This window comes from Meles meles, chromosome 16, assembly GCF_922984935.1.
Source record: "Meles meles chromosome 16, mMelMel3.1 paternal haplotype, whole genome shotgun sequence".
Taxonomy (NCBI): Eukaryota; Metazoa; Chordata; class Mammalia; order Carnivora; family Mustelidae; genus Meles; species Meles meles.
This window is the reverse complement of record NC_060081.1, coordinates 48074526-48087935: the sequence shown is the minus strand read 5'-3', so window position 1 is coordinate 48087935 and position 13410 is coordinate 48074526. Positions and strand designations below refer to the sequence as shown.

At 41.5% G+C, this 13410-nt stretch overlaps 1 protein-coding gene across 2 annotated transcripts in view; it reads right to left on the bottom strand.

Moving 5' to 3' along the window:
• Positions 1 to 7957: 7957 nt before the first annotated feature.
• Positions 7958 to 13410, bottom strand: part of PAK5 (p21 (RAC1) activated kinase 5) — a 288992-nt gene continuing 283539 nt past the window's right edge. For both annotated transcript variants that reach the window (XM_045981897.1, XM_045981898.1), the window contains exons 9-10: positions 11975 to 12109; positions 7958 to 10151 (exon numbers count right to left, since the gene is read on the bottom strand). In XM_045981897.1, coding sequence (XP_045837853.1) covers positions 9996 to 10151; positions 11975 to 12109 — 291 coding nt within the window. In that variant the 3' untranslated portion in view covers positions 7958 to 9995. The remainder of the gene's footprint in view (positions 10152 to 11974; positions 12110 to 13410) is intronic.

The following is a 13410-nucleotide window of genomic DNA, read 5'->3' as shown; positions in this document are numbered from 1 at the left end:
CATGTGGCTGCTTTCTTGAAACAATAAGACAACATGGTTTCTAACATGGTTTCTTTGGCACCCAGAGGAGAGAGGGGTATGGTGAAGATGGGCTTTCATTTCTGCAAGAGGAAAGCAAAGAAAGGGCAGGGAAGCCAAAAGAGGGAGATTGTTTTTTCAGGTTAAAAAAAAACCCATGGATTTATTTTGGCAAACATAGTTTTAATAATGGCCCCTCTTGAACGACTGGTCTAATAAGGCTTCTTATGCTTTCTGGTCTTGAGTTTGGCATTTCACTTCAGATGAAAAAGCTGGTCTGAACATGAAGGCTAGGTTGAGTTGTGTTTGAAGTAAAATAGAACTTGCTGGAACTTCCCAGAGAAATGTGCAGAGTTTAAATTTCATTCACTTTCTAAATAATCATTTTTCTGAAAAATCTGAGTCAGGAGAGGGGAAGTCCTTTCCTCTGATGTTAAGGACGGAAATCTTCCCACCCCCCCATACGATCTCTAACATGAGAGGCAACTCATGAGTTCATCTCCCCAAATCCTCAACTGCTGAGAGGAACATATCCTTAGGAGTTCATTATCCCAGGAAACCTTGGTAAGTATTGGTCAATTGTTGTTCTATTACCTGTTTGTTTGCTGCTTCTCTGTCAGTCTGTCAGTCTTTTCCCCCTGCCTCATCTGTCTTCAGTGTCTGCCTGGTACCAGGGAGGAAGACAGTTGCACATTGTGCAAAGAAAAGGAAATACCTTCTATCAGCTGCCATTTTGTCACCCCATGTCCCAAAGCTGACAAACTCATTCCTTTTTAGCATCTTGTATATTTTTTTAAAAACTTCCTATTTATATGGAACCACCCAAGAATTGGGGGGGAGAAATGGACACTTAGATGTATCAATGAGTTACCCTTGCTTTCTGTAACTCCTTCAGAAAAAATATTTAGACCCGATTCATATTTCTGTATACTCCGTATTTCCTTTTTTCACTTTTACAAAAGTAAGTTTGTGTCTTGAAAATTTCACTTTCACAAAACATGGGACTCATGATGAGTTTTGGAATTGTCATCCACTCAGCAAACCATCAACAAACAGGTTTTGAGCACCTACTGAGTGCAGGCTCTGTGCCGCGTATACAGTAGTAAACCGACAACTCAGTCTCTCCGGGGTATGACTGACAGATATCCGTCCACAGGTTGTTCCAAAAAGAAAAAGTGCCCTGGCTCTTTTTCCAGTGTTATCACATGGCCGCATCCCTGTGGTTAAGCAGATCAATTAAATCTTTCCAGAACCCAACTTTCTGAATTTTCAAATTTCGGTGTTTTCCTTCCCCCTTGCGACATGCAGTCTGTATATGAAGACACATTACCAGGATTATTATTGTTCTTAATCACAGCATCTCCATTTAGTTGTCCTAAAATTAGGTCTCTAGCTCAGCCTAATTTCTTTGGACCTCACCTTACTTCTCTCAGTCCTGCCTTTATCTTATCAACAAAGCAGAATAAAGGGGAGCCTCAGGGTCACCCCAGGTGCAGTGGTCTCTAGGTGGAGAACACAAGTTGTCCAGAGGGACTGACTCAGCCCCCAGTCTCAGCCCCGGCTCCTCTCTTGGCCCTTCCCACTGTCCTGCATTTCACAGCTGCCCCTGTACCTGGGGCAAGCTGAGATGGTGGCTCACGTCCCCGCATTATTTCTCAAGCTCAGAAAATAGAGAGAAAACAAACAGACAAACCACAGATGCTCCATTACCCCCTTAACTGTCATTTTCTTTTTTACTGCAGTTTTAACCACAAATGCCTCTGGGCACAAAAGGATGCTGGGTCTGGTTGCTAGTCTGCCTGCCTGGAAAAGCCCAGCCAGATGAACCATATGCAGATTTCTTTGTCGGGAGGAGGAAGGGGGAGTTTGATTTAAATTCTGAGTGCCTTTCTTTGCACGATCCCCCCCCCCCCACCTTCTTAGGAAGTAGCTCCCAGGGAAGCTGCCTCAGGGGTAGGGGAGACTCAGGTCTCCAACCTGAGAAAGCCCTCTAAACTATAACCACTCTCTTCTCACCGATTGGCCAATCTTTTTGTTAACAAAGACTTGGCAAAGCCCAGTAGGTGTGGGAGACAGCGGAGAAACACAAATGGAGAAATGGGGTGGGGGTAGGGGGAACAGGTTGGAGAGACCAGCAGTGTTTCTTGGAGGCAGCATGCTCTGTGCTCAGGAGGGGGTGTTTCTCTGGGGAGGTGGTCCGAGCTGGCACTGGGCACAAACAAGTCCCTGGAACAGAAACCTGAGGGACCAGAAACCATCAGGTATAGCTTTGAATCAGTGTGTCTCCAAGTGCAGTTTGCACAGTGTGCATCAGTCATCCCAGGGGGCTATTGAAAAGCATCAGTTCTAGGGGTGCCTGAGTGGCTAATTTGGTTAAGGGTTAAGCATTGGACTTCAGCTCATGTTGTGATCTCAGAGTTCTGGGCTTGAGCCCTGCTTCAGGGTCCCCGATCAGCGGGGAGTGGAGTGTGGTTGTCCCTCTCCCGTGCCCTCCCCGTGCTTGTGCTCTCTTTCTGTCTCTCAAATAAACCAATAAAATCTTTTAAAAAAAATTAACAAAAAGAAAAACGTCAGTTCTAGAGCGTCATCCCAGACTGATTGGGGACCTCTCTGGTGAGACCTAGAATCTACAGTTTTATTATGCTTCCCAGACAATTCTGATGCAGCGGGATGAAAACTGGTGAAAAAGCCTTTGCTCTCAGTCTACCTGCAACATTGGGCACATCACCAGCCTTCTCTGTGCTAATCTGAAAATGGAACTTGCTCCCCCATCCTTGCAAAGTTATCTGGGGATTCATGATAGTACATTTCAGTCTCTAGCATGATACCTGGCACCTGGAAATGCTCCAAAAAGCTAGTCTGACAGGTGTTCTAGCACAATTCTTCATATGTGCATTCAAAGTTCACCTGCCATCCAAGTTCAGGAAAGACCAAAGGGACTGATGTAGGGATTTTTAACCTGGCGTTCATAGTTTTCCACCCCAGTTTATTGTGAATTCAGAGTATGTTTCTATGCAACGACTCCCTACCCCAACACCGCCCAGTAAACCACTGGGGAGGGGGGTTAATTTACAGGGGTGGGAGTGACTATCAGAGTGCATGGGCTGGGATGGGAAAAAAAACACACCTTTAGTTTTTACCAACCTCAAATGAAAGGCCACATTTCCTTCAATTACAGACAGAGTCATCAAACCACTATGGTACAGGCGAGAACTGTCATCAGTAGAAATCACTGCATTACACCTGTTGGAGAGATCTCAAAAAATCACATAGGCTTATTACTTTGAAATTATGGTAGTTACTAGACCCATCATAAGATCTTGTTATTTAAGAGATGCCTGGGTGTCTCCATGAGTTGGGCGTCTGCCTTAAGCTCTGGTCATGGTCCCAGGCTCCTGGGATCAAGTCCCACATTAGGCTCCTTGCTTAGTGGGGAGCCTGCTTCTCCCTCAGCCTGCTTCTTCCCCTCCTTGTGCTCTCTCTCTGTCTGACAAATGAATAGATAAAATCTTAAAAAAAAAGGTCTTGTTAATTAATACATAATAATGACAAAATTAAAATATTTTGATAACTATACTTCTCTTGGTTCCCTATGTATTTTACTTTCACATTTAAAGACATTTTCCTGAAGAGTCCAAGCTAAGAGGGTCCAGGGTATAAATTAGGCTAAGAACTCCAAGGCTTATGGCTACTTCAGTTGTCATGTAAAGTGATATTTACATCACCTCCCTCCACGTGTTAGGATGACTATCACCAAAAGACTAGAAATAGAAAGTGTTGGTGAAGACGTTCCTTGTTGGTGGGAATGTAAAGTGGTGCAACCCCAATGGAAAATAGTAAGAAAGTTTCTCAAAAAATTAAAATTGAAATACCATATGATCCAGAAATCCTCCTCTACTTATCCCAAGGAAATGAAAACATTAACTTGAAAAGATGCCTGCACAGCCATGTTCATTGCAACATTATTTATAAATTTACAATGGTCAAGATCCAAAAGTTACCCAAGTGTCCAATGATAGATGAATGGATAAAGGAAACATAATATGTGTGTACACACACACACACACACACATACAATTTCTCAGCCATTAAAAAAAAAAATAAATCCCCCAAAAGGAGGAAATCCTGCCCTTTGCGATAAGAATGAACTTTGAAGGCATTATGCTTAGTGAAATACTTCAGATAATGGCAAACATTCACTTATATGTAGAGTTAAAAAATTCGATAGATACAGAAAACTGATGGTTGCTGGAGGCAGAGGATGGGGGATTGGGTGAAATGGATGATGGGGTCAAAAGGCACAAACTTTTTTTTAATTTTTATAAAATAAATCAGTCCTGTAAGATAATGTACAGCATGGCTATGGTTAATCATACTGTATTATGTATTTGAAAGTTATGAAGCATAAATCTTCAAAGTTTTCATAAGGAAAAAAATTGTAACTATGTTGTTGATAGATGTTAACTAGACTTATCATTCCACAACATATACATATAGCAAATCATGTTGTAGAACTGAAACTAATATGTCAATTATCTAAAAAACAAGTGACTGAACTTGTCAAGTTGTCTGCTAGGGAAGGATTTGCAAAGACTCATACGACCAATGAGATAACAAGTGTTTGTTATTTGACTGACTGACTGACTGACTGTGGATTTTCTGGACCTTGGTCTGGGTGATGAGTGAACAAAATAGGTAAAAAATCCCTGCCTTAACAGTATTGAAGTGTGTGTGTGTGTGTGTGTGTGTGTGGTCTATTCAGGCAGTATGATTCATTTACTGATACTGCCTAACTTTGGGAACCTTGGTTAACTCAATTAAGATGGATTGTATAAGATCTTGGAGTCTCTTTTTGCTTTAAATTTTTTCAATTGCTGACAATGATCAGGCATACTTACCAAAACATTTGCTACATGGGCAAACCTTTCAGGATAAGGAATCCCTTTCCTTTTAAAAGTGTATTTTGGGGACGCCTGGGTGGCTCAGTTGGTTAAGCCACTGCCTTCAGCTCAGGTCATGATCCTGGGGTCCTGGGATTGAGTCCCGCATCGGGCTCCTTGCTCGGTAGGGAGCCTGCTTCCTCCTCTCTCTCTGCCTGCCTCTCTGCCTGCTTGTGTATACTCTCTCTCTCTGACAAATAAATAAAATCTTTAAAAAAAAAAGTGTATTTTGTTCCAGAAATTGGCAACCCATAGAGTTTCTCAACACATCTCTTTTTGTCCTTCATTAGATCTATTTACATAGATGTTAGTTTCTCGCCCATATTCTCTCAGCCCTTCTTAGAGGCCATTTGCTGACAGTTTCTGTACAAGCTTCCCATATATCTCTCTTAAAGAGAGAGTCTCTCTCTTTGTCCTTATACAGGGCAAGATAGAAGTTTAAGAACTGATGTCCTGTGAGCAACTCTCAGCCAATGAGGCATAGAAGGTGGTAGAGAGGGACTACTCAAGCATCATCACCTCCAAAAGGACAATTCTAGTGTCTCTCCCAGAACGTTTTCAGTGGGACTGAGCTCCAGTTACCTAGAGTGGTAAGCCATTCATTAAAAAAGGCTTTAAAAAAAAAAACTTCTCTCTCTTTTTCATCTCACTTCTCCACTCTGCCATGTTGAGTGAGTTTCCTGGGATCTTCTCCCGAACAAAGTACTTGTATCTAAGTATCTATCTTAGGCTCTCCTTTTCGTAGAACCCACACTAAGTTAATATATTTCGTTGGCCTGGAAATGTGGCTGAAGAAGCACACACGTGAAGGCTCAAGTTGACTGACTTTCCCAAACAATTTGGATTTGTACTACATCATGTCACTTTACAGAACTGATCCTGCTTGTACATTTTGTACCTGCTTCAGACTGAATTGATTTTTTTTTCTCTGCCTGGAATCTCATTACAGTCTCTTTGATGACACAGTGCTATTCGTTTGACTGGTTTAACCAAAGAATCTGAACTCATTGAGTTGTTAACTTCATGGAATGATTTTATTTTATTTTTCAGTAATTGCTACTGAGTGTCTTCTTCTCTGTGGGTAATGGGGATACAACCATAACTCAGTCTGATTCCATCTGTTTAATCCATTTAAAAGAAATCAATCTTGGGGCGCCTGGGTGGCTCAGTGGTTAAAGCCTCTGCCTTCAGCTCAGGTCATGATCTCGGGGTCCTGAGATCGAGCCCTGCATCGGACTCTCTGCTTGGCAGAGAGCCTGCTTCCCCCCTCTCTCTCTGCCTGCTTCTCTGCCTACTTGTGATCTTTGTATGTCAAATAAATAAATAAATAAATCAAAAAAAAAAAAAGAAATCAATCTCATTCTAATTCAAAATGACCCCCCTCTCTTTTGCTTGGGCTAAACTTGTATCAGAGAAAGAGGTAACAGTAGATAGGTAGTGACAGGAAACATGGTATGCATTCTTGTTCTTCTTTTCTTCCTTTTAGATTCTTCCCCAAAACCATGGGGGTCTCACACTAACACATGGCCCAAATCTATGGGGAGCAGCCTGGAAGGGAAGTTCCAGTAAACAGCTGGCTGAAGTCAGCTGCCTTGGAGATGCTGCTAGAAGAAGGGGAGGTGACTGACTGTCGTATGAGTCAGCCTGGGTGGCTCAGTGGATTTAGCCGCTGCCTTCGGCTTGGGTCATGGTCTCGGGGTCCTGGGATCGAGCCCCGCATCGGGCTCTCTGCTCCGCGGGGAGCCTGCTTCCTCCTCTCTCTCTGCCTGCCTCTCTGCCTACTTGTGATCTCGCTCTGTCAAATAAATAAATAAAATCTTTAAAAAAAAAAAAAAGAAAGAAACTACAGCCTCTGCTATTGAGACTGGTCTTGGTGTGGATGGTCCCAGTAGGTTTTAGAGTAAGGTTCAGCTCCACCCTGAGCCCTTATCTCCCTTTAGTTCCCCTTGTGATGCCTGCTTGCAATGCACTGTCCAAATTAGGCATATCATTACTTGGTTAAATGGTTTGAGATGTTCCCTTTTCCCTCTCCATGGCCCAATGCAGACAATGAGACCTGGTGTCTTCTTCCACATCCTGCAATGGCTTCCTGCCCAGGGGAGGATGCGTCTGTCTTTCTCTTCCCTGGCACATGATATACTACACCACTTCTCAGCCTGCTACCTGTGGCTATTTTCTTAGGGTTTCCTCCTTCTGAAATTTCCAGGTTAAGAAATGAACTCTTAAAAAAAAAAGATTTATTTATTTAAAATAAATAAATAAATTTATTTGGGAGAGAGAAAAAGAAAAGAGAGAGAGAGAGAGAGAGAGCGCAAGCGAGCAGGGGGAGGGGCAGAGGGAGAAGGGGAGAATCTTGAGCAGACTCCGCACTGAGCTTGTAGCCCAATGTGGGGCTCAGTGCCATCCATGATCCCAAGATCATGACCTGAGCCAAAATCAAAAATCGGTTGCTTAACTGACTGAGTCACCCAGGCGCCCCAAGCAATGAACTCTATATACACAAGCGTCCTTCTCAACATCATGGGCTAAATATTAATGCCTCCCTGGTCCCCCAAAGAGGAGGAGACACCCAAGACTGTCTTTCTGTCTACGAGAGAGCCTTCACTACACCTACTCTAATCCAGAATAATCTCATCTTTATGTCTTTTTTGTTGGTAAAAGTCTTCGGATCAGTTCAGCATCTCTGAAAAAGAGAAGTGGAGAGTAGAAGTCTTTAGTCATGAATCTGGCTTTCCTTGCATGTGGTCTTCTGGACTTCAGTAATTTTTTTTCTCGTTGTGGTATCTTTACCACAGTCTTCCACTGTATGTGACCTCTAGGGATGGGAATATTTATCTTCTGTTCATGTCATCATGATGTTACATTCTAACTTTATTCTTACTCATTTGCATTCCCCAAGATCACAGAGAAAGGATTCTTGATTACTCAAGAAAACAAATTTAGGAAATCATTGGATTTTCTAATAACATTTGGGAAAAAGGCAAACATTTATTTTTATTTGCAAGTGCAGTTTCTGCCAATAGTTAGTGCTCACAAAACCTTTTAAGCTACAGTAACTTTTGTTAAACTCAATGAATATTTATAAAATACCCAGTGATAAGAAAATTACAGAAAAATTTCCATTACACTGTTGAAAATGTTTGGAATCCAAAATCCACAATTTTCTGCGATGGTTTTTAATATTTGTTCTGGTTAAAAAAAGATTTTCTTTTTCTTTCTACTTCTACATAGTCCTGGTTAAATTAATATAATCTGTTCCATAACTTTTAGGATGGCCATTTTCTGGATTTAGATTTTTATTCATACATTTTATATTAATATTTTAATATTTTACATAAAACATTGATTTGTTGTGTTTTATGAAACATGAGACATTTCCAGTTTGGGGGAAAAAGACAAAAATCTAATCTGTAGAAGGTCATTTTACTCCTTTTTTTCCTTTTTAGCTATAATAAATAATTAGCAACCTATTCATTATAAAAATTCTTAATTATGCTTAGAGCAATCAGAGAATTTTCACAAATTTAAATTCCTATTTGTTACAGTATGTTGAAGTCATTAAGAAAAGCCTCTGGTTTTCCAGTTTGGTAACAAATGGCTTTTTTTTTTCTGATGCATAATTAATAGAAACTAATGATGACTATGTAGCTCTTCCAGAGTTTTTAAAGGCAAATCTATATTGGCCTACAGTTAACATGCAAATTCATCCAACAAGCAACACAAAATGTATTGTAGTAGTCATTCATTTTTATCAACATTCAAGAAGATCTAGTCAGCAGCACAACTCCCCTATGTCGGAAACACATTATAACAGGGTCACAACTGAAGTCAGAACACACCTGGTAAAATACCCCTTTCCTAATTCATCCTCTAGAGTCAGTTCTGACTTCCAGCACGATACAGGAACAATAGCAATTAATACTGCGGTACGAAGGTAAATACAGACAAGAGTTTGGTGTGCTAGCATACAGAGTTTTCGAAACAGTGACAAACAAAACCAAACATCTTGCCCTGTTCTCTCTCCTTTCCCTTGGTGAGACTGGAATTCTCAGTCTTCCTTCAACATTCAGTTTGGGGAACTGGGTCCAATGATCCTAGCACTGAAAACTGTTTCCTTGGTGAGAAATGTGGCCACACTTGGGGAGAGGGGAATATCACACCCACTGGAGAGAGGGCATGGGGGAGGGGAACACCCTGCTGTGCAAACACTGGTCTGCAATTAATAGCCTTGAAGGAAAATTTGAATTTTCCAAAGATTAAGCTTTATCCCAAGGAGTGGCTTGGTGACCTACTGTGGCTCCAATTTTGTTATTTTTGGTTGGATAATTGAAATGTGCACCTCCATCACCATCACTCTTAAGTCTTCCTCCATCACATAAGACACTTGTTAAGATAAGAAAGATATTCTACTAAAGCTGACGGTGATTGAGAATCATTCAGTATTCAAAGTTCCTAAAGAATCGTTGGTTCTCTGAAAGGGATAAAAAAGTAGGAAAGGCTTTGTTCAAACTCTTGCTAGTAAACAGGTATTACTTCAACTGATACTATGGCTACGTGACATCAAAGTACTATAAATTATCAAAACTATCGTACAGAAAAATTACAAATTCATTGCAAAATACATTACACTGCTACCATTAAGAAAAAAGTGCTTTTTGTTTTCCTTTCTTTTTTTTTTTGCCAGAAAATTATTCTTTCAATATAGAAAATCCTATGCGTTACCCTGCATGTGGCTAGGATATGTCGTAACGGGGTTTGTACTGAGTCCTTCTGATTTGCTGGATGAAGGGCTGAAAAATATAATAATGACTATTAAAGCCGTGTTTCAAATGACCACGCCAGCTGTCAGTGGAGAGATGCCTATTTTAAGACACAAGAAGATGCCCTGGTCTGTTGAACCCTGCCTGTCATCACATTGTCCCACCGATCAGCTGGCTGGAGTACACAGGCCTTTTTCATGTTCCTCATGTTCTCCTGAATTATTGTCATGTCCTCATCTAGCTCTTCCACCTTGATTCCACCAGTAGAATCCTCTACTCAGTGATGTCTGTATTGTCTCATAAGGGGAACGATGCAAGATGGCGGACCTGCCAGTTTCAAGAATGGATGTCCAAGGAGTTCCTGGGCTGTGGCTCTTTGGGAGGGTTCCCTCACCAGCATCAGGTCTAGGAATCCCCGGAGCACTGAAGAAACCTGTGAGAATACAAGATCCCATCCTGAGGACTAACACAGAAACCCAGTTCCCCAAAGTGGTTTTCCAGCCACTTCCCAGTTAAGTCATCCTATCAAACAACATCAAATTCTAGAAAGTCAGCTTGAGAAGAAAGAAGTTATGGAAGCAGTAAGTATATCTTACAAACATTCTTATATCTTATATATCAAACATATCTCATAGTGGTGTGTGGGGGGGTGGGTGTGTACACACATATATACATATACCTATTTACTCTCCAGTCCCACCACAACACAGAACATTTATACCACTCCAGGGGACTACTTTGGATCTCCTTCCTGTTAATACTCATCTCCCTCCAAAGGTTCACCACTGTCCTGACTTCTAGTAGCTTAATTTTGACTCTTTTGTCCTTTCTAGAGATGAAGTTATATGTCAGCTCTTCTCTGTCCAGCTTCTTTTATTCAACGTTGTGTCTGTGGGATTCATCCCTGAGGTGTGCAGTAAAAGCTTTAACCTTCTCACTGCTGTATAGTATTCACCGTTAAATTATACCACATATTATTTATCCATTTGGAAAACAATCTTGGGTGGTGTTTAGTTTCTGACCATTAGGATTAAGGCTGCTCTTGTATGTGACTTGGAAGTCACCATGCCATTTTCATTGGGTGTGGGACTATTTTTGATACCATGCTATTTTAGCACTTTTGATTATTTAATCTTAGTCCAATACAGTAAAACTCTTAATCTCCTGTTCAATTCAAGCAGTTTCCTGTTTTCCTGAAAGTTTACACAACTATAGGGGTGATTCTATAGGGACTCTTCCCTAAGCTTTAGGAGTAAGGGGAAAGGGTAATCCTCCCCTAAAAAGCAGACTCAATTCCTCCCAGTGCCATGAGGCAGAGGGGAGGGGAGGAGTGGTGTGTGTGCAGTCATTTTTTATATGACCTTGTGGAAATGGCCACTCCCTCCCAGCAAGCCTTTCTACCCCTACCAGCAGTTCCCAGACTGCTGTTTCTTTGACTCAGCATCATTATTTTCTGAGCTTGAACCTACTTGGCAATCCTTGGAAAACATGAAAGACCCTACTTGGTCACTTAACCATGCTCTTCATTGCCCTGTGTGATCTGGCCCCTGCTCCCCTCCCTGACATGTCTTACCCTTTCCCCTGGCTCACTTTGCTCAGCCACAGAAGATTTCCATCTTGGCATAGGGCCTTTGCACCTGTTGTTCCCTCTGCCTCAGACATTTTTCTCCTGGCTCTTTGCATATCTTGCTTCTTCCTTCTATTCGTATTCCAGTTCAGATGATCTGTCCCCAGAAAGGGCTTCTTTTACCCTTCAACCTAAACAAGTTCCCAATCCCCTCTCCTGCATACTTCATTGCATTACAGTGTTTGCTTTGCTTCATGCCATATATCAGTCTCTGAAATTATTTTGTTCATCTGTTTGTGGTTTACTATATGCCTCCCCAACTAGAACACAAGCTCTATAAGAGTCAGAAATCTGATGTCTTGTGCTGCAATATTCCCGGTAATTAGAACAGTGCTCAGGAAGGGAGTTCTCATGGAGTGCCTGATTTATTCTTCTGGCCAACCCTACAACAGATGAGCCAGTTGTAACCCATTTTACAGTCAAACTTCAGAGATGGAGAGGCTGACTCCCTTGACCATTGAGTGAACAGAAAGAGCAGAGATCTGAATCCAGGAGATTCGAATTCCAAAATCCAGATCCATCAACCGGGATCTACTCCTAGGTATAAAATGCCAGTCTTTGAAGCTACAGAGAGACTAAAAATGTCTAAGAATGATCTTTGAGCTTCAGCAACAGATGGTGCTTCTTACCTTGTGTAGGTCCTTCACTCTTGGAGGTAAACTGTCCCGAATCCTCCGCATGGCCTGGAGGGGAGGCTCATTGAAGTAGGGTGGTTCGCCATCGATCATTTCTATCACCATGATCCCGAGGGACCAGATATCTACCTGTTGGGCACAATCCAGTGGTTATCTTGGGCAAGGAGAACATTCTGAAATGTTGGATGTTTCCAGGGGACCCAACAGATTCGTACCCATTTATAAATTAAGGTGGTATTTGTAAACTTCCAAAACTTAAAGCCCAGATTTACAGACTGAAGTGCTGAGTTACCCAGTTTTTGCTAATGGTCTTCATTAGCTTTATTTTTATTGTTATTTTTATTTAAATTCAGTTTAACTAACATACAGTGTGTTCATTTGCTTTTTAAAGATAACTTCAGTGAAGATTCTGCCATTTAGGTATACACGAATATCTTAACATGCTTGAGTTCAGAACCTTTTCTTTTTTTTTTTAACTGCTAAATTGGGTGGTTACCTATCTGGGCAGATAAGAAAAACACTCAAATTTTATGTTATGAACACAGAGAAGACAGCTGCATTTAAACCATTAAAAAAGGCATCTGACATATTCAGAACAAACTGCAAAAAGCTACATTGCCCAACAACATGATATATGCTGATCCTTTTATTAATTTGATTTTTAAAAATAGCTCTTCCTTCCCTATGTCAGGGTTCTTTCCTTTACATTTTGTCATTTTGAAGTAGCGTGCACAAAACCCTGCTTTACAAAACCATTTTTAGGGAACAGGGAAAAGAAAAGGAAGAGCCGACAAGCAATTCTTTCTGCAGAATGGGAAGTCAGGACAATGAGAAGCCATAGCTGGGCTATTGGTTCCCAGTTACAGCCACTTCCCAGTCCCAGGCTCATTACACCTCTTATCAGTGAGCTGCATTCCTGTTATAACCCTTGCTGTGATCTTCACTGAGAATTTATGCTCTCGGGACTACAGTGAGACAAGCAAGTCGACTACTCATTCAAGGGCAAGCAAACAAGGGAAAGAGAGCAGAGTCTGCCTTCATTTATGCTGACATCCTTAGTTCACTGGTCCATGCCACGTCTTCATGCTTCCCCTCTCTTAGAATCGCCTTCTGTACCAGAATGTGTGGAGACGCTGTGTGCCCGGCTGGCTGGAACCGGCTCTTTACTGCCATGTGCGTGGAGACTTGCATGCCTCAGGGCTTCGCTCACAGTGCTCCCTCTCTAGAACACTTTTCCTCCACTCCTTCTGGCCCCTCACTTTCACATAACCAAACCTTATCCCTTAACAGATTATGAGCAATTGCTTCTTTTCCAAGGGAAGCATAAATTGTGCCCTATTTTAAAATGCATTATAATATTTGTATATAATTTTTTTTCTAGGGGAAAAACATTACTGCTCAGCCCCAAATATTACCTCTATTCTGAAGAG